This window comes from Trichoderma breve, chromosome 2, assembly GCF_028502605.1.
Source record: "Trichoderma breve strain T069 chromosome 2, whole genome shotgun sequence".
Classification (NCBI taxonomy): Eukaryota; Fungi; Ascomycota; class Sordariomycetes; order Hypocreales; family Hypocreaceae; genus Trichoderma; species Trichoderma breve.
The window spans coordinates 1,490,022-1,516,271 of record NC_079233.1 but is presented as its reverse complement, the minus strand read 5'-3'; the positions used below and the strand labels follow the sequence as shown (position 1 = coordinate 1,516,271).

The following is a 26,250-nucleotide window of genomic DNA, read 5'->3' as shown; positions in this document are numbered from 1 at the left end:
TCAGAGAGTTCATGCGTGCCAGACATGCAGAAGAAGAAAAATAAAAGCAAGCAAAGTCCGTACAGCCGAGGAGAGAAGTCAGAACTAACTGAGGCCTAGTGTGACAACAAGCTGCCGAACTGCTCTCAATGCACACGGCTGAACAAGAAGTGCCCCGGGTCCACCGAAGGCCTTATTTTCATCCATAGTGTAGATGGCAAGTAAATCATTCGCATTATGAGGCATCCGGGTGTCTTTTACTAACAGTCGCTAAGAGTCTCAGTCACAACAGCAGCGGCAGCTCGTTCGCCAGCTTCAGGGTCATCAAGTAAGGGGCTGCCTAATCAGTTGAAAAGAGCGTGTGCTGATGGATCCAATACAAAGCAGACAAATATATTCACAATCCCTCCTAGTATCGGCAGTGGCGTACATGAAGTGGTATCTCGCCTTGCAGTCGAAATCGGATCGTACCATTTATCGCCGTGGACGCCTCATCCATGGTTCTTGTCGATTCCTCGATTGGCACTCTCGGCAGACTTCCAATCGCGAATGTTGCTACCCTTCCAGGCCATGAAAGTGGCTTTTAGAGCCCTTCCAGAGAATGATGCGTCGTTGAAAGCGGCGGCGTATCAGTATTACTCCAGCGGCTTGGAGCGCCACCAGGCCCAACTCCACCAGCTTGTTCCATGGCAGAGGCATCAGCACCTGGCCTCCATCCTAAATCTTCTTCTTATGTCAATGGCACTGTTGGAATTCGAGATGATGGCGCCTCTGGCTACTGATTCTTGGTTCCCTCATGCTTATGGCGCTCTAGGACTCCTGGAGCAAGTTGGACCTCAAGGCAGTCAGGAATCGCCATTTTTCGAGATATTCTGGCAGCTACGGTTTTTTATGGTAAGCCAGAGGGATATTCAATCTACTAGCCATCGACATCATACTTACTTCTCCGCAGTCCTACGTGACACTATCTACTCGCAAGATGTCGTTCCTTGGGTCTCCGACTTGGATGGAGATACCATTTTTGCACCGTGAGAAAACCGAATTCGACCATATCATCGACACACTTCTTGCTGAAGGCAATCGGATGATTAAAGGAGAGACTTTGAGCTTTGACACTATCGAGCAGCGGCAGATGGGCGATGTGAACTTGAGTCACGGCCAAGGAGCAAATTTCAAATTTGCCCGTCCTGGCCGAATTGCTGATTTTGAAGGCATAATCCGAGTTCTTGTGAACGTACGAGATCTCGTGTCAGCAAGTGCATCAGATTGCGACCCCAAGAGGCAAGAATCACTGTCGACAGCTATCCTTGCGGATTCCAAGCACTTGATGAGCCAACATTCCTTACCGTTCAACGTTGGACTGCAAGTTACTGCCGCAGCGAGCTTGGTCGCTCAATATGCGCCCAACTCTTTGCAAAAGCAGGAGGCGGCACAGCTATATGCTGACTGGCGTGGACGGTTTGTTTTAACAGGATGATCAGCGGCGGTGTCTTATGAAAAATAAGGAAGCTGCAAGTTACGTGTGTCTAAACCGTCGTTAAAGTTCACATTATTCTGGGAAAAGATGGTGCTTTGGAAAGTATGAGGCCCTGGTGAGCGGCTGCTTTGCGTGCATCGCGCGTGGCTCAACCCCCCTTTCCCCAAACCTGCATAATTCTGACTGTTGATTGAATGCAGGTAGATGGCGCCTCTGCGCAATTAAGTATCGCAACAACTCCGCTTCAAAGCATCTATAACCAGCTGCTCCCTCACCCAACCTCCTAACGACCCGGCCGACAACCTCTCACCGAATCCTCGAAAATGAACAATAACTCGAACGAATCGCCCGAATCGCCGGCACGACCCTCCAGCCAGCCTTCTCCTTTACTGGGCCAAACCCAACCAACCGACGGACCGGTCGATGTGAGCCCACCCCAAAGTGGCAAGCTGTTTTCGGGGGACCGAGGTCTACCAAGATCGAATTCTATACAAGCTTCACAGCTGTGGCCAGCTACCACACAGAATGGCTCGCCGGGCATGATCGATCAGTGCATGATATCGTGTCCGGATTTAAATAACGCTACAAGGCAGCCTTGGGTAATTGATTGCCTACGAATTCCTATATCACGCAGCCAAATAACTAATAAGATATTACAAGGCAACTACGCGCCAAGTGGGAGGATGGCAGCACCAGTATAGTCGGCGTGGCTCTCGCTCTCAGCCTACCACACCACCAGGCTACAGTTTTCGCGAACGCATCGCTGTCCGTTTCCGCCGTCGGCGCCCCTGGGAGTCTCCAAAATCCTGTCGAGGCTCAGCAACCGCTCAGCTTGATATACCGAGGTTCCAAGACGGACGAGAGAGGAGGCGAAGGGCGCGAGGCTCGTTAGAACGGCACAGCCCTTCTGACATTGGGAGCCCTCGAAGTACTCCTGTGGGAGAACGAGGAGCAGGCCCGCTGGTAGTGGCGGGACTCGTGATGGCGACCGCTGACTTGGACAGGCTGAGCCAGGTTTACAAGAGGGAGAAGGAGGAGGAAGACAAAGAAAGGTGATTTAAGCGAGAGTTGAGGTCCAGAGTGACGGCATGATTCTTTGTTGATACAGCTGTGCAGCCACTCAGTAGTGAGTTAGAGAGTAGAGCTTTGTCTGTATTGATACGAGGTATTCTTTCAACTCGTTGGAGTCTATGCCGTCTCTTCTTGAAGCAGATACATATGGTGAAGATGCGTCTGTCTTATAAACAAAGAGATGGGAATACTCGGCCATAAGTAGTACACAATGCCACTTACTGCTGAATTCATGAGCAGATACCAGAAAAGATATGGGTTTAGTAGCAGATATCAAAAAAGATATGGCTATATTAGGAGAACATAGCTAGAGTAGCAGATACCAGAAAGAGAGGTAATGAACACACCCATATTGAGTCTTCATGTAGGCTACATGTACTTACAGCAACCCACCTGAATCCCGACATCGGGCTGAGACAAGAGGTGAGGTATACTCCTTACAGCATCTATTTGTACCGTTTCTCCTAATATCTTCCATTTTTAGCCTGTTCGGATGACGCCTACTAGTACCTACTAAGGCATCGTCCGGAGCAATTGCAAGCGCATCATGTGCCGCGGCGGCGGTGGAGATTCCGGTGGAGATTTGCATCAACGAATGTCGTTCCAGCGCCCTCCACAGAAGGCAATGGCCGGGTTTCATCGGATTAGTGCTTGGCTTTAGCGCGTTAAGGGCGCGATTCTGGGGAAGTTGCCGAGGAGCAGAGAGGATGATGCTAGTATTAGCCGACTTAATACCTAATGGATTGAATAATACATAACGCAGCGGGTGCCTCGTTCAACTCAAACTCCAACATGTACACGGCTGTGCCAATTCTAATTTCAATTCCCCCTTCTGCAGACGAGGACGGACCCGATTGACCATGTTGCGACAATCCTTCAGAGCCTTTGCCCGCACGGCTGTTGCGAGACCGGCCGCGGCGAGAAGCTACGCTACGTTCAACTGGGAGGATCCCCTCAATGCGAATAACCTCTTTACCGAGGAAGAGCAGGCCATTGCAGAAACTGCAGAGCGATACTGCCAGGAACGGCTACAGCCCAGGGTCTTGCGTATGACGTCTCCCTTTCTCTCTGCATTTACATGATGCTGCTTCATATTTGCCATTTGTGCGGCATTGCTGACTGACTCGCTGACTTCTGATTCTCTTCCTCCAGAGGCCTACCGAGACGAACACTATGACCCCAAGATCCTCGAAGAGATGGGCGAGCTAGGCCTGCTTGGCTCCAGCATCAAGGGCTACGGATGCGCTGGCGTTTCTTCAGTGGCCGGCGGCCTGATTACACGAGCGGTCGAGCGAGTCGATAGCGGTTATCGGTCTGGCATGTCGGTGCAGTCGTCCCTCGTCATGGGCGGCATCCACGAGTTCGGCACCGAGGAGCAGAAGGAGAGATTCCTCCCCGAGATGGCCAGGGGCAAGCTCATTGGCGCCTTTGGCCTGACGGAGCCCAATCACGGCAGCGACCCTGGCAGCATGGAGAGCGTCGCGAAGCCGCATCCGACCAAGAAGGGATACTATTCGCTGAGCGGAGCCAAGACATGGATCACCAACAGCCCAATTGCCGACGTATTGTTGGTTTGGGCCAAACTGCAAGAGACGGGCAAGATCAGGGGCTTCTTGATTGAGAGAAAGGATTGCCCGCCTGGAACACTCGAGACACCCGCCATCAAGGACAAGAACGGGCTCCGAGCTTCCATCACGGGCATGATCCAGATGGACGGCGTCCCGGTGCCAGAAGCCAACATGTTCCCTGATGTCGAAGGCCTCAAGGGCCCCTTTAGCTGCCTCAACAGTGCTAGATACGGCATCTCACTCGGTGTCATGGGCGCCTTGGAGGACGCCATTGCTCGAGCTCGCACCTACTCCCTGGAGCGCAAGCAATTCAAGGGCAACCCTCTGGCTAGGTACCAGCTCATTCAGAAGAAGCTTGCCGATGCCGCCACAGATGCCGCCTATGGCACACTGGCCGCGGTGCAGGTCGGTAGGCTCAAGGACGAGGGCAAGATGACCCCCGAAATGATTAGCATGGTTAAGAGACAGAACTGTGATTCAGCCTTGCGCAACGTCCGCGTGTTGCAGGAGATTTTCGGTGGAAACGCTGTGAGCGACGAGTATCACATTGGAAGACATGTGGCGAACCTGTTTGTGACGCAGACATACGAGGGACAGAGTGATATCCACAGTTTGATCTTGGGCAGGGCGATTACCGGCATACAAGCCTTTGTGTAAAATATGCTAGCAATATAGATGATGATGAAATAAAAGCATATAATCACTCACATACAGGACGTATAGTGTAACACGTATATTGACTGCGTTTGATAGACCTCGTCAAACTGTGCTTGAGCGGCCGTGGTTTGGATGCCAACTAGCACAGGCCAAAAGTTATGTACATTTAGGTACTGATAGTAGCATCTACTATACATATTATCATCATGTATACCTATTTACTCATAGTAGCATCTATTATACAGATTATCAAGCGTTCGGTCCGTGGTTCGGGACAAGATGTTAAAGTTACGAATGGCTGAGTCGAACACCACCAAGCGTAAACCTTGGAGCGAGATTCTCCGAAACCCCACCGTGGGGTTGCCGTGACAGTTCCGTGCGATTTCATCGCCGGCCAGACAGAGAAACTGCTCCATTCGGGATGCTACTGTGTCTCCGTCCCTGAGGCAAAAGCTGGCCGTCCGTATTAGAAAGCACACCAAGCGCCGTGTGTGCCTAGTATCGCAACTACTAGCGGTATGAAAGGGAAAGGGGGCCAGTATTACCTGTGCATCGTCATGGGCTTCATGCTGTCATGTAATCAAGTACATAATCAATCACAAGGTTAGCACCCCCCCTTTGGTCATCCTGACATAAGGTGCCCAGCTTTGTATGTATGTGACTATGTATGCTATGTGTGTGCACGTCCCGGCCATCACGGTGCCTCCCGTAAGAAGCGTCAAAGGCATCGAGTCACGCTTCGGTATTGGCGCTTCCAGCCGTCGAAGCTGAGCGAAAGACATGGATGGCGGCGACATGTCACCTTTGGGCCGTGACAGCGAGAGAGAGTCCCCTCGCCGCTATCGCCGTTTGCGCGCAAATCCGCTGTATATCTGTTAGTGTCCAAGTCACGGCCTAAGCAGCAGCCTGCAGTGGCGGTGTCTGTCTTAGCCACCGGTGTGGCCCAAGGCTGGGGAATTTATTTAAAAAAAAAAAAAAAATCGAAGAAAAAAAACTGGACTCTTTTCGGCCTTGCTATTGCTTAGTTACCCAGTTTGTTAGTGGTTTGTGTGCGTGGGTTCGCAGCCACTGGCCGTGTGCAAGCCCGCTCTTTTGGTGGCTACCGCTACTGACTGTACGTGCTCATTACTACGACTCCTACTGTGCCTTTCTCTTCTCTTCCCTTCCAACCCCTCCACTTTGCTTCGACATACAAACTCGATCTGCACAGGACCGCCATCAGGGACTCTGCACCCCCGATCAGATAAAGCCTCTACCTAGCGCTCTGGACTTGCAGACGGTCGCCTTGCATCGTCTCCAACGTCCGCCTAGGATCTTTTGATTCTTTCTTTGCCTGTGAGTTGCTGCGTCTCCGCATCGTGACCCGACCAGTCCGGGAAAGCAAATACTGACGCCAGTTCTGCCAGCCTCGATCCGAGATCGATCTTCCACCACCCTTTTAGATACCACATACCCTCATCACAATGGCCCTGAAGCGCATCAACAAGGAGCTCAAGGACCTCGGCACGTAAATCTCCCCTCTCCCGTCTTCCCTTCTCCTCCGCCTTATCGGCCCTTGCTCTTCCCCCCTTGGTGCCTCTCTCTCTGGATACTTTCGTCAGGAGTGTCGTCGTTTGCAGCCCAAGCCGTCGTGTGAGGTGGGGCTATGCTGAGCGGGGGTCTCACCAGCTCAACGGCATGGCCTTGATGTTCGACTTCTGGAATGTCTGGAGTGTCTGGCACCAAGTCGCACCTGGTTTCAAGCGTCGAGTTATGTATGCTGACTTTATCGACCGACTAGTGACCCGCCATCATCCTGCTCCGCTGGTCCTGTTGGAGAAGATCTGGTAAGTCGGGAGCCTTGTTTCCATGCGTCAACTCCATCGGAGGATGGCTGTTCGCGTGGAACGACAACGACGTTGTGTGCCAAGATGAGCTAACATGTCCTGCAGTTTCACTGGCAAGCTACCATTATGGGACCCGTGAGTTAATGCCCATGGATTTTAGGCACGGCTTTGTTTGATCCAGGCGACACTTTGTCGTTTGGGATGGACAAACAGATGGCCTTGCCGACAACGTCGTTTTTGACAAGATGGACGACTAACGACCGACATAGGGTGATTCACCATACTCAGGAGGCGTCTTCTTCCTGAAGATCCAGTTCCCTACCGACTACCCCTTCAAGCCCCCGAAAGTCAACTTCTCCACCAGAATCTACCACCCCAACATCAACAGCAACGGCAGCATCTGCCTCGATATTCTTCGAGACCAGTGGAGCCCTGCTCTGACCATTTCCAAAGGTACGCTACCATGTTACCCATCTCGATGAGATGACACTTTATGAAAGCAAACCGCTGACATGAAGATCACACAACAGTTCTCCTTTCCATCTGCTCTATGCTGACAGACCCGAACCCCGATGATCCCCTTGTGCCTGAGATTGCGCACGTGTACAAGACCGACCGGCCCCGGTACGAGGCGACCGCTCGGGAATGGACCCGCAAGTACGCCGTCTAGGCAATACCAAACGGTTTCTTTTAAAGGGGTTTTGATGGCGCTGGGTGTTTGACGTCCTCTATCACGCAATGACGGTGCGGCATGTTTGGCGAGCCTCTACGTTATAAGCGGGTGCGGGGATGATATTCGAAGGCGGACAGTGCAAGTTTTTTCTTTCTTCTCCTTGCTGTTCTCATCATCTCTTCGGGTACACCACGTTTATGATGCTGGGGGTGAGACGACGCATGGCCGGCGGACAGGTGGCAGACTAGACAGAAATATCCGCTATTCAAGGGCTTATGCGGCTGGACTTGACTTTGGGTTTGCATCAACAACGTGTACTCTGCATCCAACAACAGGCATCTGATTTAACGCGTCTATAAGAATGGTTTACTTGTGTGTGATGTATGACGATTGTGAATTGTGCTGTCGAGTTGCAAGTGAAGTCATGCGTAAAAGTGTTGCCTCTAGAGAAAACAGTAGAGTGTGAAGAATGATCCGTTGAGATATGGTGTGGATAGGTAGTCAAACATTACAGCGGCGTAGTCCCGTATGGAAAGGTTAGAATACATATGGAGTCCGCCTACCTAAAATAGACCTCTAAGCAATACCTGTTAATGTAGGATAGGCTCTCTAGGAAGGTAGGTAGATAGATAATTAACGTCCATATGAAAGGGAAAATGTCATGCTTTGCGGAGGATTTGGAGCTAATCTAGTAAGAGATTCTGACATGGAGTGCAGTATGGTCAGAATAAAGTGGTATGGAGGCAATGGTATCCATGGATGGGTGTGTCCATGTCCTCGATATTGCAGGGTTATGCGCAACCAGGCAGGGAATGCACGGGACTCTCCATGAGATTAGCGCCAGGTCGGCAGGAAACAAACGGGAAAAGAAGAGCACGGCGTCTTGCAGCTATGCCGATACTATCTATGGTTTAAGAAAAGAAACCCGATACTCATATGATTAAACAGGTATTAATAAACAAGAGATATTTCACGAGTTGGAGAAGAGGAAAAAAGAAAAGCCCGGGTCAGGCGGCAAGCGCCAAGGGCATCTCCGTCACACCTTTTGTCGCATCTTGTTTCATGTAGCCTCGCGCTCAGCCTCCTTTCGCAGCCATTATGCATGCGGGGAATTTAATTGACCACGACGGGGGGCGACAAGTAAAACGGCAAGGACAAAAAAATCGAACGATTTTCCACAAGTCTTGAAACTCGAGGGCCTGGCGATGGATGCAGTTTTGCGCTTGCTTGCCACATGCTTTGATTGTCCATTTGCTGGATTCTTTGACCCAGAAGATTGCGATTTGATTTCGAGAGGCGTTCGATAAGCTGAAGGGAATCTAGGGGGCTTTTCTCGCTTCGGGGGCTTTTTATGGTGGAGAATGTCGGGTGGTCCTTTGGGTCTAAGCAGCTCCGTGTTCATATGGGGGAATCCTCCGTGTAGGCGAATTGTTTACGATGAAGATGCTGTAGGTATTTGGGATGGATCACGAAAAGAGACAACGATGGAGAGATCTCGGGTCGGGAATAGCATCGACTGCCAATATCCCACCCGCCGGTACGGGCTTCTAGATGCTGGTCCCCCGACAATCAATCACACAGGTTACTCGTACATACAAGTGCTTTCAGCAGGCTAGAGCAAGACTCGCCCCAAAACGAAAATGAAAAAAAAGGCGCCCTTGGCATCAAACCAACCGTCAATGGTCTGTTTCGAGACCTCGGCTGGCCGGCCGCTAATTGGCTAGCAACGGGGTGCCCATGTCCGGCAGTCGTTGCGTGTATTTCGCTGCATGGACGAGCTTCTGCAACCTGTAACAGGGACGCGGCAGCGAATCCCCGGCCGTGCTCGCTGCTGTTTTTGGCGTACTCGTAACCCCCGGGGGGGAGGGTCTCGTTCTCTTACGACTTCGGTGGTGCGAAAGTCTGGACTCTTTTTATTTGTTCTCTCATCTCTAGTTTCTCTTTTTGCTGTCTGTTGTTTGGATTTTCCCCCGTGGGTTGCGTTGATCGCAAGGCAAGGTCGAGTTTGCATTGTTGAATCTTGTGGTATGTGAATTCCCCTGTGCTGGCTTTTTGGTGTTAATGTTGAAGCCAATTGCTTTTGGATGCGAGACGGGTTCTTCTCCTTTGACGCTTTGGTACTGACTACTATTGGTTTCTGTAGATCTCGGGATTGCTTTCTCTCCTTCGTTTCTCTTCTTTATATATTTACAGCCGTGTGTGTTTGCACCGGTCCTTTCTTGACTACAAGTCATTCCGCTCTCTTATTCGATAGGCTGCTGCTCGTTCAGCGGGATCTGAACCACCGATACTGCCTGCGCCAATCGATCGCTTCCGAACTGGAGGATAATTATAGAGACTATACCGTGACCGATCGTTTGTTGGGATACAGAGCGAGAGGTTTCACTCGAAACTCTTGGGTATACGTCCGATTTGCGACAGCCGACCAACCAGCCACAACTTTGCTTCAAAATGGACTACGAAAAGTACGAGAGTTATGAGCGGCCGACGGAGCGGTCCAGATGGACCCCCCTGACGCGCATGTTGCTCTCGGGAGAAATGACACAGGAGAAGCAGCAAGAGCTTACGGCGCGAGAAAAGTTTGACCGATGGATGATTAACGAAGGATACCGAAGAGTGTATGTTGCTCCCAAACGGACTTTGTGAAGCAGGGGGGGAAAGAGAAGAAACAAAACAAGAAACTCGATGACTGACTCAATGCGAACAGATTCGTCTTCGTTTTCATGCTGGCCCATGCCCTCATCTTTGCCTTTGCCTGCGTCCACTACGGTCTCAAGGACAGCTTGGCGACATCTCGAGCCACCTTTGGCTTCACATTCGTCGTTGCTCGATCGGCCGCCCTGGTTCTCCACGTCGATGTCGGCATCATCCTCTTCCCCGTCTGCAGAACCCTCATCTCGCTCCTCCGACAGACTCCTCTCAACGGCGTCATCCAGTTCGACAAGAACATCACCTTCCACATCACGACGGCCTGGTCCATTGTCTTCTTCTCGTGGGTGCACACCATTGCCCACTGGAACAACTTTGCCCAGGTAGCGGCCAAGAACAACCTTGGAATCTACGGCTGGCTGCTTGCCAACTTTGCCTCGGGCCCTGGCTGGACTGGATACGTGATGCTGATTGCCCTCATGGGCATGGTCTTCACCTCGATCGAGAAGCCCCGACGCGCCAACTACGAGCGATTCTGGTATACCCACCACATGTTCATCGTCTTCTTCATCTTCTGGGCCATCCACGGAGCCTACTGCATGATCCAGCCCGACGTGGCGCCCTTTTGCACGAGCATCGGACCCTCGGCTATTGGTGTGTTTTGGCAGTACTGGATGTACGGAGGCTTCATCTACCTGGCGGAGAGAATTGCCCGTGAAATCCGAGGACGCCACAAGACGTACATTTCCAAGGTCATCCAGCACCCCAGCAACGTCTGCGAGATTCAGATCAAGAAGGAGCACACCAAGACTCGGGCTGGACAGTACATCTTCTTCTGCTGCCCGGCGGTGTCACTGTGGCAGTATCACCCCTTTACGTTGACCAGCGCCCCCGAAGAGGACTATATTTCCATCCACATGCGTTGCCAAGGTGACTTTACCATGGCCGTCTCGACTATGCTGGGCTGCGAATGGGACAAGAAGGGTAGCTCGAGCAAGGTCGTTGGAGTTGCCGGTGACGAGACCAACGATCCGGCCCTGAAGCGTGTCCTGCCCAGGGTCTACGTCGACGGCCCCTTCGGATCTGCCTCGGAGGACGTCTTCAAGTACGAGGTGGCGGTTCTCGTCGGTGCCGGTATTGGCGTGACGCCCTTTGCCTCGATCCTCAAGTCCATCTGGTACCGGATGAACTACCCGCAGCAGAAGACGCGGCTGCGAAAGGTCTACTTCTTCTGGATCTGCCGAGACTTTGGCTCCTTTGAGTGGTTCCGGTCGCTGCTGCTGGCCGTCGAGGCGCAGGACGTGGACAACCGCATCGAGATCCACACGTACCTGACGGCCAAGATCAAGGCGGACGATGCCACCAACATCATGATCAACGATGCCAACGCCGACAAAGATACCATTACGGGCCTGAGGAGTCCCACCAACTTTGGGCGGCCCAACTGGGACATGATTTTCCGAGGGATCCGGAAGCTGCACAGTCCTTGCGAAGCGGGTGTGTTTTTCTGTGGACCCAAGGGACTGGGAAGTTCCCTGCATGTTTACTGCAACAAGTATACGGATCCTGAGTAAGTTCTTTGTTTCATCTATCATTTCTGGCGTTTCTTTTTGTGTGTAAACTTATTCTGACTTCCATTTAGGTTCTCGTTCGTCTGGGGCAAAGAAAACTTTTAAAGTGCCTACGATTGTTTCAATCTCCTTGTCAACGGCCTCTCCATTTCTTTCCCTGTTTCTTCTCCACCGCGACGAGATCGATCGATACTACTACAGCAGTGCCCCCCTTTTTTGCTTTCTCAATTTTTGTTTCCCTTTGTCGACTCTTGTCCCCTCTCATGATACCAGGGCTTGCTCTCTCTCAGTGGTGGATGGAGAAAGTTTTTCTTCTTATAAACGTAATAATTCCCATAAAAGTCGTTGCGCTGGACGCATACACGTAACTGTTGGCGAGAGGGGCCCGAGGGGGGGTTTTTGACAAAGAAGAGGAGGATAGGTAGGATATAAGGGGATGGAGCAGGCTGATGAGAGATGACTTGTACAAGATATATACATATATAACTATCTGAGTGTATGTGTTGCGTATATACATTTTTCGTCTTGTGTGAATTACTAGTTATCAAATTACAAGTAAAGCAGAATAAAATGTCGATCAAGTTCTGGATGAATACAACTTTGATAATACTACAAGTACTACCTGTCAAGCTGGGATGCCCGATTTAGGATGTCTTTGCCGCCAGTGTCAGCTGTAATAGCCTAACTGACGTCTTACTGTCCAGCATACCTTGTATTGTACGCACAAGTGGAGGTATCAATGCCGGCTTTTCTGTCACTGCGGAGCAGCGTTTGACATTCATATGCCGCTGTTGGCTAGTAGCATCAGCAATCGTCGACTTTGCAGCAAAATGAGGCAGGTGGTCAGGTCCCCCTCGAATGTTTCACTTTTTCATTGTTTTATTCTTTTATATACGAGTATACGGACCCATGATTTGGAGAAATAAAGGGCAAGGGCAAGGGCACTGAGGAAAGGCCGGCTCCAAGTGACATAATTTATTGGGGGGAGAAGCATTTGAGGCTTCGGGGTATCCGATCCGGTATCACGGGAGCAAGATCTTACCGGCCATAAGGATTTCCGGACCTAAAAAAACACTGCGCTTAAAGGGTTTTTAAAAAAAAAAAGATAAGAGAGCGAAGGGAAAATAGAAGAGCCCAAAGGATCGTCACGAGGGTAGCTCCATGCAGTCTGACAGCTTCCGGCATTCCAGCGGGCGAAGACAGTTTAGCTGGGCGCCTCGCTGGCGAAAAAAAAACAATAAAGGGAAGTTACTAGGTCATTTTAGTACGGTGTAGTCAGAAAGAAATGAACAAGAATAGCAGCAAATCTCAGCTTTGGGGCATCAGCGTTTCCCAGCCTGGCGGTCATCTTATGAAGCAAGCAGAGAATATGGGCTAGTTTTGGTATTTAGATCTTGTGGCTTTTTCTTCTTGTCATGGTTCCTATTTCGGGGGGATGTGGCGGAGGCTGATGCAGATTTGGGGAGGAATGGGATGACATTTTTGGTTGGAATTTTGGGTTCGTATTGTTTGCTGCACTGCACGTTGTTTACTGCCAAAACAATGGTGCTGTACTATTGAAGATGAGGCATGGAAGGGAGAGACATTGAATACTTGGTCACGCACTCGCCAATCAATGACGAACCAAGTACTACTGGCGGTTTAGTGTCTAATAGTGCCAGCTTGGTGCACGTCATTTCGCATAACGACTCGTTCGTGGACGAGGCGATCAGGCTTACGGTTCTGGGCAAGGTGAGGAGCGATTGCAGCATGGATGGGATGGCCTCGGGCGTTGCTTGTATGTAGAGGGGCTAGCACGGGACTTGTGTGGTAATCACCTAGAATAACCACTGACGTTGACATTGACGGCCAAGACGGTAATGAAATACCGATGAAACAAATTTCCAACATGGCGTATCAACGGGGTATGAGGTAGCATCAACATGGACCCAGGTGAGGTAATCGTAATATTCGCTTGTACTGTATGTACGAGTACACGTTACCTGTCTGCCCAATTGGCAGGTGACTCGACTTTCAACTGGCATCGACCCTCGGTTCTCTTTTTTCAGGGGATGGGGATCCTCTTTTTTCTTTTCTTTTACTACGGAGTACTCGTTCTCTCTTTTCTTCCTTTGGTCAGTCTTCCATGAATCAAAATGGATCCTTTTCCCTCTCTGAGCAGTTCGTATTCTGGGGGGTCCCTGCATTGCCACTTTTTCGCCGCTAAGCTGCACCGGGCAAAAGCGCTGCTGTTTTGATTCACTCTCCTGAAGTCCCGCGTGCAACATTCGTACTAGCCTAACGGGTCCGTCTGCTCTGCCCAGCGAAATGCGCAAAAAGTGCTTTTCGTTCTCGTGCTGCTCATGTGTTTTGCGACGATGCGATACGAGTGATACCTGTGCAGGTGTCGCCACGGGGTACCGGTACCTGCTGGTGCACGTCCAGTTTCACAGCTCGTGTTGAACTTGTACTGTAGACATGCTCGATGCTTAGTAGACACACGCTCTGGGCGGCCTCATCTTTAGTGCACCTGTGCTCCGTAGAACCACCAGACTGCGACAGCTGGACTGGAACTTTAGCGGACCACCCGCACTGGAAGAGGAAAAAAAAGAAAAAAATCCATCCATCGCTGATTACAGAGGTCAACTGGCATGTTGTGGACCTGTTCTGGGGGTACAGATACCCGCGTGCCCGACTGTCCGAGTACCCTTGGCGCAAGTACCGGGTACCCCAACCCAACGGAGTCTGTCTGCTGCGTGGCTCAAGTTCTCCGGGAGTCCGCGTGTGCCTGCTGCGGCCAATGGCCAAACAACGGGCCGTTTCTCCCTCTGGCTCCTCTGGCCACTGGCTCTTGTCGCCGTTCAAATTCCCCAGGGCCCTTGAACTTGCTGCTTCCATCCTAACCGACCCCTTCCACTCGCTTGTTTCACTCGCCTGGCACCTAATCGCCATCGTCATCATTCTTCGTTTTTTTCTTACTTTACTTTCGACACCACTATTTTCATTGTTGTACGGCCTCATCCTTAAGACGCATAGTTTGGCCACACCTCGAGATTTTCCTTCAAAATGCGCCTGCCGTTGGCACTCGTCTTCGGCGCGCTGCTTGGAAGCGTCCATGCAAATGTTGTGATCCGACAAGACGACTCGGGCTCATCGTCCACCGCTCCAGGACCGACCGATGGAGGCGACTCCTCGTCGTCCACTCCTCCGCCGTCATCCTCGACAACTCCTCCCCCGACCTCGTCGACCCCTGGCAGCAGCAGTAGCAGCAGCAGCTCTGATGACAGCGACAGCACCACCACCATCTTTGAGACCGAGACTGTGACGGGCCCCGGCGGCAGGACTGCCACAAGCATCAGGACTGTGACGACGACCATCACCACCACGATTACCACGACGTCGACGGCTTTTACCACGACCACTGTTACTAGCAGCAACGCGGAAACAGCCACCACCACCGTCTTTGAGACCACCACCGTCTTCGAAACGCCCACCGCCGCGCAGAAGCGGGATTACAGGGTTGCGCCCAGGACGGGAGTTGATCCTCTTCCTACCGAGGTTGTTGATGCCGAGTCTCTGAACCAATATCTGGCTCTGCGCGATTTGGAGGCGCGCGCCTTCGTTACCGATGTCGTGACTGTGACCGTCGGAGGCGGCAGTGGCACCACCATTGTCGACACCACCACCAGGACCGTCCGAGACACCGAGACCACCAGGACCGTTGTTACCAGGACCATCACCCAGACCAGCCAGGCCAATGCCAAGACGACCATTACTACGACCAGCACCTTGACCGTCACCTCGACTGTTGTTACCACCGGTGTCCAGGAGACCTCCACTGCCCCGACAGGCTCTGGCACGGGCGTTCCGGATGGCAACACCAGCCATGCATCCGATAGCTCGGGCCTGTCCACCGGCGCCAAGGCTGGTATTGGTGTCGGTGTCGGTGTCGGTGGTCTGCTCATCATCGGCGCTGCCCTCTTCCTCATCCTGAGGCGTCGCAACCGCGGCCCCAGCCCTGACCACGACGACCTGGTTGGCGCTTCTGAAGTCCCGATCGGCGGCGGCGGCGGCGGTGGAATTGGCGGTCCCGGTCGCCAGCAACCCATGTCGGCTCACACCGCCAACGCAGCAGCTTTCCTGGCCCCCGGCCGCACTCCCGTCAAGCCCGCCGCTCCCGAGGGCTACCGTGGTACCGCCTTGGGTGATGGACGTGCTGGATATGCCAAGCCAGAGCCGTACGGTTCAGCCTACACTTCGCCCAGCCCGGCAACGACAATGGCAAACACTGTCAGCCCCGTCTCATTCGACAACAGGACCGCCAACGTCCCCCCTGCTCATGCCGATGCTGCTGAGTTGGGCAACGACAACGTCAATGCTGCCAAATGGAACAACCCCGAGGCTTCCGAGATTGACGGCAACGCAGTCCTGAGCCATCAGAGCGGGCCAGTCTACGAAATGCCTACGCAAAACTATCACTAAAAGAAGCAAAAAAAGGGGCAATATTTGGGGACCTGAGAACTAGACTACTGGATCAGCAAAGGAGATGGCTTGACTCCCAACTGATTGATTGGGAGGAGGCCCATCTGCATCTGCAGCAGCGGCGGGAACATACAAGGCACGTGTCTTTTGTATATACTGTCTATACCCGGCGTGTTCACCACGAACTAGGCTTAATTGCAACAGGAGAGGCTTGGTGATTCTAACAGACCTGGAGGGGGAAAGATTTTTTCGATTGATGTGATGTATGAACTTGACGTTAGAAGAAGGGGGCCATGCCATTGGCAAGACGCGTGATGATGCTGGAAGACTCGACAAACGTGTGACGAATGAGGTTTGAGGAAACTTGAGAGAGCAGAGCCATGTTGGTTTGCTCTGTTCTGTGTAGCCACCTTTATGTATCTTTAATAATGGACCGTTTCAATTTACTACATGTTTTGAACTGTTGTGTGTGTGTTTTCTTTTCTTTTTCCTTCCTTTTCTTGCTTTTGCATTTCTTTCTCCCTCTCCCCTTTGTTTTTGTTTTTCTGAATTTGTCCCGGCAAAATGTTATTATGCTTTTTTCTGAAGCAGTTTTGGTTCCTGGCTAATGCGCGTGCTGAGCCATGCATTCCGCGGCAAATAACCGGCTGCTGCGCCTCAGCACGCTACGGCAAATTTCGAGCGTGCGCCAAACTTTGAAAATAGAGTAAAAGAAGCTTAATGTGATGAACGGGACTAGCGAGGATCAGGACCTATGGGGGATTGGAAGCATCTATTGGGATTGATGCATGATTATTTGCAATTACGATGACTGATTTTGTAAGTAAGTAGTGATGAAGCGAATGGGATCTCATGTTGTATGCTTCGATCGGTAGATGAAGGTGAAAAGCGAGTATGTTATACTAACAACGCCATCTTTACCAATTATCGAATTTTTGGGTGGCACAAGCAAAATAAGGCATACGATCTCTTCATCTTTTTGTGATTGGTTACATGTGCTCGTGACGAGATAGATCCTCAGCAGCTGATGGGACTGATTGATAAGCCTCCGGATATAGCCTCTGCATGCATAAGAACCTGGAAACCGACCTTGACCGTATGAGCAGATAAAGCCAAGGGAAAGAGGCTTTTTCTTTTCTTTTCCCTTTTTTTTCTGCCTCTCAGGTCCGAAATGCGGGCACGCTAGTTGATTCGCGGAACGGCCACTCACGCCACTTATTATTTTCGCTTCTACCTTAAGCTATAGAGTGCCTTCCCTTCTATGTTCTTAGGCAGGTTTTTTTTCTGGGTCACGAACTTGTGACTCTTTTTGTGTTGTTCGACGCTCGGTCTTTCGGCTTGTTTTTCTTCTACTTCTTCTTCTTACATTTGTTTGCTTGTGTTTCACAACATTCAGCCTCACTTTGTTCATTACCGAGTACAACTTTTGTGAAGAGATATTACTAATACCGAGGCCCGTGTTGAGACATTGTTACTACATACTACTGTTTGTAACCATGTCGAATTGAGGCCCCGGCGGGTTTTCCTTTTTTTTGTTTGTCTTTCTGAGACATCTCGGCTTCTGCGAGTGGCTGGACGAAAGGATCCGGGGTGGGGACCTATAGGAGAAAGACTTGCTCGTCTTTGACTTCCCGACCGGCTGTTTTAGTTTCTCGAGGTAATCATTTCTTTCCGAGGGAACGCCAAGATCCTCTGGTTTCCTTGGTGACAAATTGGGGCGCTGTTTGACCGGCAGAGACACCGGAAGAGAGAGGATTCTCATCAAGGATGGCGTCACAAGAGATCACAATGGGGATGGTGCCCAGCCAAGATCAGGAAGAAAAGAGGACGCAGTTGCAAGATCGTGCCGCTCTAGAGTCAGACAATGAGACGCTGCTCCAAGGTGTTGATGAGAAGAAGTTGGTGCGGAAGCTGGACCTTTACATTATTCCGCTTGTCATGGCCTTGTATCTGTTTAGTTTCTTGGACAGGTAAGGCATCCCACTCTCGACTCTTCATCTTTAACTTTGGAGGCGTACAGAAGAGAAGGCGGAGATTACTGACTGGCTGCAGAGTTAACATTGGCAACGCTCGACTGTATGGCCTTGAGGAGGATCTCAGCCTCTCATCTGAGCAATTTCAAGTCACCGTTTCCATCCTCTTCGTCACATACCTCCTGTTCGAGGTACCCTCAAATCTTGTTCTCAAGCTATTCACCCCCCGACGGTGGATAGCATTCATTGTCACGGCCTGGGGCATCATTGCGACTCTTACCGGATTAGTGGAATCATATGGCTCACTCATTGCCTGCCGTCTGCTCTTGGGAGTTGTCGAAGCGGGCTTGTTCCCCGGTCTCAGCGTCTATCTCACCTTCTTCTACACCAAGCATGAGCTTGCCTTGAGAATAGGATATCTCTTTGTCAGTGCTGCCATTGCGGGCGCTCTCGGTGGACTGCTGGCGTATGGCATTGGACACATGGACGGTGTTCGCGGCATGAGTGGGTGGCGCTGGATTTTCATCATTGAAGGCATTCCAAGCGTGGTGCTTGGTGTAGTCACGTTGATTGCGCTGCCGAATGATGCGCCCTCTGCGTATTTTCTTACTGAAGAGGAGAAAGTCCTGATGGAAGAGAGACACAAGCGGGACTATGGCAATACAGCATCCAGCCGCGAGTTTAGCCGACGAGACATGATGAAGGCCTTTACGGACTGGAAGGTCTGGGCCTTTTCGTTTGCCCAGTTTGGCGTGGATACCATGCTCTACGGTATGGATCCTGTCTGAATACGATGAAAAAAGAGGAAAATCTTTGGCTAATCATGTTCTAGGCTTCTCAACTTTCTTGCCCACCATTATTAGTGCCCTTGGTGAATGGACCACTGCTCAAGTTCAGCTTCTCACCATCCCGTGCTACTTCTTAGGCGCAGTGGCATACATGAGCATAGCCATGCTGTCTGATCGGCTGCAGATGAGAGGAGTGTTCTGCGTCATCTTTGGCATGATAAGCGTTGTTGGATATGCCGTCCTATTGTCCGATTCGTCACCTGGAGTACACTACTTTGGGTGTTTTCTTGTCGCATGTGGACTCTACGTCGTTGTCGGTCTTCCAATTGCATGGGTAAGCTCTTATTATACACCTCAGGATATCTATTAGGGGGAGAAAACTAACATCTTCAAACAGTTACCGAATAACACCCCTCGATACGGCAAGAGAACGACTGCCACAGGTATGCAACTTACCTTTGGCAACGCATCCGGAATCATGTCCGCCTTCATATAGTGAGTTCCCCAAACCATCTCTCTGTACATGCACTACATCTTGTACACTTGACAGAGAGTTACGCGCAATATTTGAGCTAATCACCACAATCTAGCCCTGCGCTTGATAAACCACGCTTCATCCGTGGCCACGCCGTCTCCCTCAGCATGGTTGGCTTCGGCACCTGCGTTTACGCATTCCTCTGGTTCTGGTTCTGGAGGGCGAACAAGAATCGCGATGCTGGGGAGTTGAGCGAAGAGCACCAAGGGCTCCCGGATGATGAGCTTAAGGAGCTTGGCGACGACAGCCCTCACTTCAGATACACGATTTAATGCGCACAACGACACTGTTACGCTGGATAGATGATGAATGCCTTGGTCAAGCCTGTTTTTTTTTTCTTACTTGCAGTAACATATTTACTGTGATGAGATTTGGGATTATTACTCGCCCAGAACCTCTTATGGAATAGCTTAATTATTATGATAGAAATAGCACACGTTACGATGTTTTATCCTCAGTATAGCGCAACAGAAACTTGTCTCGAAATTCAAAACTAGCATTACACGTGAATCCAATGCCTAGCTATGCTGTAAAAGACCAAAAATAATTCCAAAGCTATAGATTATTCATCATAACGTCGTATATCATCACTGCCTCTTCCTCACCACCGGAGGCCACTTCCTCGGCGGCATTGGCCTAACCACAGCCTTGTCATCGAACAATCGCCGTATATCACAGAGCACTAAATCCTGCTTCACCCGCTCTCCATCGGTATACGCTCTTGTGAACCCCCGTTTCAGGTATTGTAGTTCCTGGAAGCGTCTCCAAGCCGAATTCTCATAGTTCATGCTTCTCCTTTCCATGAAACTTCGCCAGCGGCGGTATTCGTATTCACGAGACCACAGAGCGTGCCATGGGTCGACGAGGGCTTGAGCGGAAGGGGAGAGTGGGAGGAAAGGCGTCCAGATGGGTCGGGTGATGGCTAGGAAGTTGAAGGCGTGAAGCGTGGCGAGCGGTAGAGAGGCTTGAGCGGGAGCGAGAGGAGGAGGTTCTGCATGTATTGGGGAGTTGCCGGTGAGCATTTCGCCACCTTGCTGTGGCTGTTCCTCAATGGAAGCCAAGTTGGATGTTATTTCTTTGTGTATTCTCTCTAGGATTCCTTGAATGTCAGGTGCATTAATGTCTAGATCTTTGCGAAGTTCCATGGGGAAGAATTTGTGTTTGTGTAGACTGATTGTGTCCTCCTTGTCTTTGCACTCTGAACACCACGAGTTCTCGCAGAGGGTGCAGTAGATGTAAGGATCGTAAATGGATTTGTCGCAGACGAGGCACTGCTGTAAGGCGACAGAGCCCATGTAATATCCATCATCGTCATTCCATCGAACCTGAGGTCTGGTGAGTATGAACTCGGCCAAAACCCTGGCGTCAGCGTCGTATCCACCATGTGCAAAAAGGAGTATAGCGACGTAATCCAGCGTGAGAAGATGGATTTCCATCGTGCGAGGGCCAGCAAGAAGCTCATCTATTCGAGCAATGATTAGTTTGTCCAGGTGGGGCAACGCCTCGGGTTTGGCATCGAAAATGCCCATTGCATAGTCAACGGGAGTGAGCCCGGAGTGGCTAGGTTGGTCCATGATGGCGGAGAAGATGTCATTACCAGTCTCCTTGAAGATGGTGTCACATGCGGACATGAGGCGAGATACAATTGGCATGCCTTTTCGGGACCGGGCCAGGGCAGGCACAAGAGTACCTCCTTGATAGTCCCTGTGAGTTAGATGTTCCCGCAAGCCCCAGCGCGGCTCGAGCAGCAAATCTATAATGGGCATGATGTTTTTGTTGCTCGTATGGGCAGCAACTTGGATGGCTGTCTGCCACGTCTCTTCACCACCAGGGCCCCTCTGAGCACGCAGCGGATCGGCACCCTGCTCAAGAAGCCATTTGACGTGCCTTGCTTCGGCGTCTATTATGGCCCACCCAAGAACGGTAAGCCCAGTCTCATTATCCACGGCATGAAGGTCCAGGCCGTTGTTTAGCAACAGTTGAAGAGTTTTAAAAGGTTTATCGCCCTTGGCATCAAAGACCCGGCTGAACGCACTTGTAGTGCCAGCGCCGTTGGGAAGATACATTTCTGCTCCAGCGTCAATTAATAGCTTGACCATGTCGAGATTCCCATGGCTGCAAGCAAATGAGAGCGGGGTGGAATTGTAGACCGTAGGCACATTGATCATATGAGGCGCAGCTTCCAGAACCATCTTGAGAATGTCCATATCTCCCACATCGCAGGCGGTGAATAGAGGTGATTCCTTGTAGTAGTAGCTGACCAGGTCTACCTTGGCGCCCTTATCCAGGAGAAAGCGGACAACCTCCTTCTTCTTGCGGTGACATGCCGCATTCAAGGGGGTTTCAACCATGAACCCCTTTTCCAGCTGAAGATCGAGAAGATTCGGTTCATGCTTCAACAGAATATCGCACATCTCGACATTGCCTTTTCTGGCTGCCTTGTGCAAGGGCGATACTCTATCGCCGGAGTTGAGATAGATGCTCATATCTGCTCCATGCTCCAGCAAAATGGACACTGTTTCAACATCACCTTGATCAACAGCGCCTATAATACAGTGGTCTTCGTTTTCTTTGAAGTAATTGGCATCAGGAGGATGGCGTGACTCCAACAGCTTCTTTATAATCTTGGGGATGGGAGGGCCGTCCCTCGTCACGGCTGTTTCAAGCAACGCGACGACGCCATAGCCTTCCTCGATAGAAGCATCTGCGCCATTTTGAAGAAGTAAATCCACGATGGATTCCAGGCCTAGATCCACGGCATGACCCAGAGCAGTATATGGAAACCAGTTGCGCCTAAAGTCGTTCACCGATGCTCCATAGAATAGTAGTAGCTCAACCATGGACCTATCTTGAACAATAACGGCATCGTGAAGTGGCGGCACACTAACCATGGGCAGCAATCCAGGATATGCTCCAGCTTCCAGAAGCCACTCTAGCGCCGTATAGTTGCGACTATTGATGGCAAATCCAATAGCTGTGGTACGTTTGACATGAAAACGTTCGGTCAGTGAGCTGACAGCATCCAGATCCAATCCTGGTCTTGTAAGCAGTATCCGAAGAAATTCTATCCTGTCGGCGCCATCGCTGGCAAGATGAATTGGTGCAAACCCAATCATAGTGACCTGATTAATATCTGCGTATGGAAGAAACGCATTGAACATGTCAAGTTTCCCATCAAATATGCATCTTGTCAGGGGTGGCTCTCCACCCAGCATCCATGCTTCAGTGTCTGCACCAAAGTCCATGAGCAACTTGACAAGCTCAACGTTTCCGGCAGAGTATGCCCTTTCGAGTGGCGTAATCCCCCACATATCCGTAACGTTGAGCAACGCACCGAACCTGAGCAGGAGCTGAGCAAGCTCGTGTCTGCCGCGAACGGATACAACGTGCAAAGCCGTGATGCCGTGTTGGTCACATATGTTTGGATTGACTCCATTGAGTAAGAGTGTTTCGACAACGTCGTATACATTTTGATCTTGGGCCTTGACACCCATCAATCGATCCGAGGTAAGGCAAAGTGTGAGGGCCGTCCTTCCACCTTCGTCACGCGCATTCACGTCGACATTCCATTGTAAGACGTGCTCGACCATACCTCGGTTTCCACTAAGCGCTGCAGCCATTAGGAGAGTATGGCCATGCAGTCCTGTGATATCCGGCCACTTTCCCGTAAGTTTGTCAGAGAGCTGAGCGTTTGGAAATGGCACATATCGAGTCCAGCTTCCGAGCCTACTCTTCCAAGGAGCACGGGGAGATTCTGAGGCCGGGAAAAAATGCTGTATGACGGCAAGGCAGCCCTCTCGAACCATGGCCATGATCGGATCCTCGGCCGGTAGAGCCTTTTCTTGGAGCTTTTCGCTGAGGAGCCATGCTTTCCAATGAAGCCACGTCTGGTACTGCGGGCAGCCGGGGGACAAGAATCTTTGCAGCAGCGGAACCAACTGAGGATTGAGTGTCTTCAACTTGGGAAGATAGGTCAGCCAACATTGAGACGCAAAGCCGTAAAACGCAGCTGTCTTGGCCATTCTATCCGAGGTACCCTCTCTATCAGTCCACACGAGAGGCAGGCGGTCGCAAAATCGATCTTGGAGTAGATATGTAAGGCAAATGAAAGCCATGTTGGTTTGCCTGTGTTCCAGGGAAAGGTAGTTGCTTAGATGGCTTCGAACGGAAGGGTGAACAGAAAAGATGAGGGAGTCGGCTGGGCTGACCCAGAACAAGTCTCCGCAGTACTGTTGGAAGGATTTGGCAAGGCTTTCCACCGGCATATCATCATGACCATACAAGCACTCTAGAATACTGTCGAGTTGCTTGATAGAAAAAGCGAGGCCAATGCCTTCGGAGGCTATCAAGGTAAGAACTGTACGCAGATGCCTTTCGCTATTATTGGCGGATTGCAGTAAAGGCAGCATCTTCTGCTCATAGAGCTGTGCCAACTCGGTTGGAATGTAATCTTCTTGAATCTCTTGGACCGGGTTCAAACTATACAATCTCTCAATTTCGTCGGCCGCAAGTTTAGCATAGAGCCAATAAGCTCCTGCTTTTTGGATGACTCGTTCCTTGATCTTTTGTATCAAGTCTTGGTCTGATTTCTGCCTAGAGTTGGAAATAGCCAAGAACCTCTTGTTCAAGTATGTGGAGACGTCTTTTCTAAGATCCTCATCTGGTAGAGTGCAACATGAGGTAGTACTTGAGGCCGAATAGGTAGCGTCCGTCCATCGGCTCGTTATGACCAGCTTGACCTTTGTCGGCATGTCGAGTGGGTTGCTGGGGCGGCTCTCCGGTCCCAAATTGATCGGCTGCCTCAAGTGCTCGATCAAGGCGAAAAATTCAGTGAAATTGGCTGAAGGCGTTTGCTCAAGTCCATCCACGACTAGATATATTGTGCGCGGTGAGCAAACTTTCCGAAATGCGGTCCATATTTCGGCATAGGATGATGAGTCGAGACGAGGACTGGATTCATCGTTGCTGCGGCGAAATTGGATAGGAACATGCAAAAACCAGTCTGGCCACTCTTTGATCAGCTTCCAGGTGAAGTACTCCCAAATTGCGGGCTTCTCTTCCCCCTTTTGACAGAAATAACTCATAACAACATCTTCAGGCTTTGAGGTTTTGAGATGGGAAAAAACAGCACGGGCTAAGTGTGATTTTCCATGTCCGGGAGCCCCTATATAAAAGATTGTGCCACATTTTGGATCCGTAAGCCAGTTTTTGTAAATGGTGCCATCCTTGAACCATTCGCATGTGCCAGCAGCAACATATAGCTCATTTCCGTAATTGACATCTGACCAGCCGCTTAGTGAGCGTAGAAAGCTTTCTCTGGAGGCGGTTTCTTCCTCCTCCTTCTTCTGACGGTCACGGCTTTGAAGGTCGTCATCAACCTTCCAAATCCTTCGCCGAGGCTTAATTATTGGATAATCAAGTTTCTTTATACCTGGGATTTCTTCAATCGGGAATGGGCGATCCAAAATCCGTGATGGTGCACGCGGGATTTTGGCGGGAAAAGTAGGTACGGTGCGTTCTGATAGCGTGTCCACCAAGAACTGGGAAAATATTTGCATAAACTGCATGAATCTGTCGCTGAATATACTAGAGAACCGAGGCAGTTCCTCATGGCTGCACTCTATTATGTGATCTGTGTTTCCCTGTAGCTTCTCTTTCTGGCATTGGAGAGGAATGACCTATGAGGCTATCAGTAAGAAAATACTTGGTTGCTTTATCAAGGATGCTGAGTAGACTCACCGGAGCCTTATGAGAGTCGGTACTCGAGCCAACGATTTTTGAGGGCAGATTCTCCCAAAAGGACAGCAGCCTGAGGTAACTAGGCTTGCATGCAATAAAGGTGGTGTTGATGCGGCTCACGATGGAAACGAATTCCCTGACGTCTTCACTCCTGGTTCCATCCTTTGGGCCAAAAGTGTCTATAGTCCCCTTGACTGATTGGAGAAGCGCTTCGGAATCTGTGTCGGCGTGTGGTGTGCCAAAGAAGACGACCCCGGCCAGCGCGTTCTTAGTCCGCGGATAGCTTGGTGTCATAAAACACAGCTGGATCGCCTACAGATACAATACAGCAGGGTTAATCACTTGATCGGCTTATGTGAGAAGCGGATGGTTTTTTACTGACTTTCTTCACAATGATGCCTCCAAAGCCGTGGGCAATGAATATCAAGGGTCTTCCCTAGTGGACAGAGTAAGAAAGTGATTCGAAGTCATTCACAAAGCATGGAGAGTCATACTGCAGATCTCTCGAGAGCTTGCTCCAAACAGCAAAGCAAATCGCTTGCATGGAAGGCTGGGCTGGATGATGACAGGTTTGCCTCTACGTCGCCATTATAGCTGAAGGAGAAGATGCGAATCGGCCTCTTTATGCGAGTGATGAACTCTTCGTCCTTGATCCATATTTTGCCTGTAGATTCGTCGTGCCATGTAGTTTCTGGATTGCCACCATATCCATGGACGAAGACGAGACTTGAGAAATGTGGTTAGCCACGATATCGCGATATCATGAGCACGCGAGCCCAAGACAAGGCTGTATCGACGAGGCACTCACTCAACGTGCGGGCTTGCGCGGGAGAGCCATATCAGTTCCAGGTTGAAATGCACCATGTCAATACGCTGCGGATAATTGCCACAGTATGTGTTTACTGAGCCTTGAGCAAAGCAAAAGGCAAATGAACAGTCACGATGCTCTCCAGAAGACGAACGGTTAAGAAGACAGCTTGAGGTAGGACGAGTTGCTATGCCCTTGCACAGGTGTTTGTTTTACAAGCTAAGAAAGAGCCGCTTGCCAGTCGCATGACTGACGATGATGCCTAGCTGAGCCTCCAGCTGAAAAAGCTATGGTAGGACCAGAAGGCAGTCAGCCCTCTGCTATTGGCTGCATGATGGATTTGTCGACTAGCTGCCTGTAGCGCGCGGCCTTTGAGGCAGAGAAAGGCATCCATGCATGAAAAGGAAGCGGCGGGTATCAGATCAGCGTGAAGGGGGAATGATTCGATGACTTGATATTCCTCCGGCCGCAGGTA

At 50.7% G+C, this 26,250-nt stretch overlaps 7 protein-coding genes across 7 annotated transcripts; 6 read left to right on the top strand and 1 right to left on the bottom strand.

Annotated features, from left to right (window-relative positions):
* Positions 1 to 528: 528 nt before the first annotated feature.
* T069G_02702 (uncharacterized protein) lies at positions 529 to 1,456 on the top strand (the record flags this gene model as incomplete). The annotated part of the gene is made up of 2 exons (XM_056169912.1): positions 529 to 873; positions 932 to 1,456. 2 exons carry the CDS (start codon positions 529 to 531, stop codon positions 1,454 to 1,456), a joined length of 870 nt encoding a protein of 289 aa, XP_056030804.1.
* Positions 1,457 to 3,387: 1,931 nt separating this feature from the next.
* On the top strand, positions 3,388 to 4,752 carry T069G_02701 (acyl-CoA dehydrogenase, middle domain-containing protein; the record flags this gene model as incomplete). The annotated part of the gene is made up of 2 exons (XM_056169911.1): positions 3,388 to 3,574; positions 3,680 to 4,752. 2 exons carry the CDS (start codon positions 3,388 to 3,390, stop codon positions 4,750 to 4,752), a joined length of 1,260 nt encoding a protein of 419 aa, XP_056030803.1.
* A 1,463-nt stretch (positions 4,753 to 6,215) lies between these two features.
* T069G_02700 (ubiquitin-conjugating enzyme domain-containing protein) lies at positions 6,216 to 7,248 on the top strand (the record flags this gene model as incomplete). The annotated part of the gene is made up of 5 exons (XM_056169910.1): positions 6,216 to 6,259; positions 6,533 to 6,578; positions 6,684 to 6,713; positions 6,848 to 7,031; positions 7,109 to 7,248. The coding sequence occupies 5 exons, from the start codon at positions 6,216 to 6,218 to the stop codon at positions 7,246 to 7,248; spliced, it is 444 nt and encodes a 147-aa protein (XP_056030802.1).
* Positions 7,249 to 9,702: 2,454 nt separating this feature from the next.
* Positions 9,703 to 11,576, top strand: T069G_02699 (ferric reductase NAD binding domain-containing protein; the record flags this gene model as incomplete). Its single annotated transcript, XM_056169909.1, has 3 exons — positions 9,703 to 9,869; positions 9,959 to 11,470; positions 11,543 to 11,576. The coding sequence occupies 3 exons, from the start codon at positions 9,703 to 9,705 to the stop codon at positions 11,574 to 11,576; spliced, it is 1,713 nt and encodes a 570-aa protein (XP_056030801.1).
* Positions 11,577 to 14,516: 2,940 nt separating this feature from the next.
* On the top strand, positions 14,517 to 15,932 carry T069G_02698 (uncharacterized protein; the record flags this gene model as incomplete). Its single annotated transcript, XM_056169908.1, has 1 exon — positions 14,517 to 15,932. One exon carries the CDS (start codon positions 14,517 to 14,519, stop codon positions 15,930 to 15,932), a length of 1,416 nt encoding a protein of 471 aa, XP_056030800.1.
* Positions 15,933 to 17,720: 1,788 nt separating this feature from the next.
* T069G_02697 (major facilitator superfamily domain-containing protein) lies at positions 17,721 to 19,500 on the top strand (the record flags this gene model as incomplete). The annotated part of the gene is made up of 5 exons (XM_056169907.1): positions 17,721 to 17,902; positions 17,985 to 18,676; positions 18,738 to 19,027; positions 19,091 to 19,188; positions 19,284 to 19,500. The coding sequence occupies 5 exons, from the start codon at positions 17,721 to 17,723 to the stop codon at positions 19,498 to 19,500; spliced, it is 1,479 nt and encodes a 492-aa protein (XP_056030799.1).
* Positions 19,501 to 19,815: 315 nt separating this feature from the next.
* On the bottom strand, positions 19,816 to 25,831 carry T069G_02696 (ankyrin repeats (3 copies) domain-containing protein; the record flags this gene model as incomplete). The annotated part of the gene is made up of 5 exons (XM_056169906.1): positions 19,816 to 24,906; positions 24,968 to 25,279; positions 25,350 to 25,403; positions 25,462 to 25,693; positions 25,776 to 25,831. The coding sequence occupies 5 exons, from the start codon at positions 25,829 to 25,831 to the stop codon at positions 19,816 to 19,818; spliced, it is 5,745 nt and encodes a 1,914-aa protein (XP_056030798.1).
* Between the last annotated feature and the right edge of the window lie 419 nt (positions 25,832 to 26,250).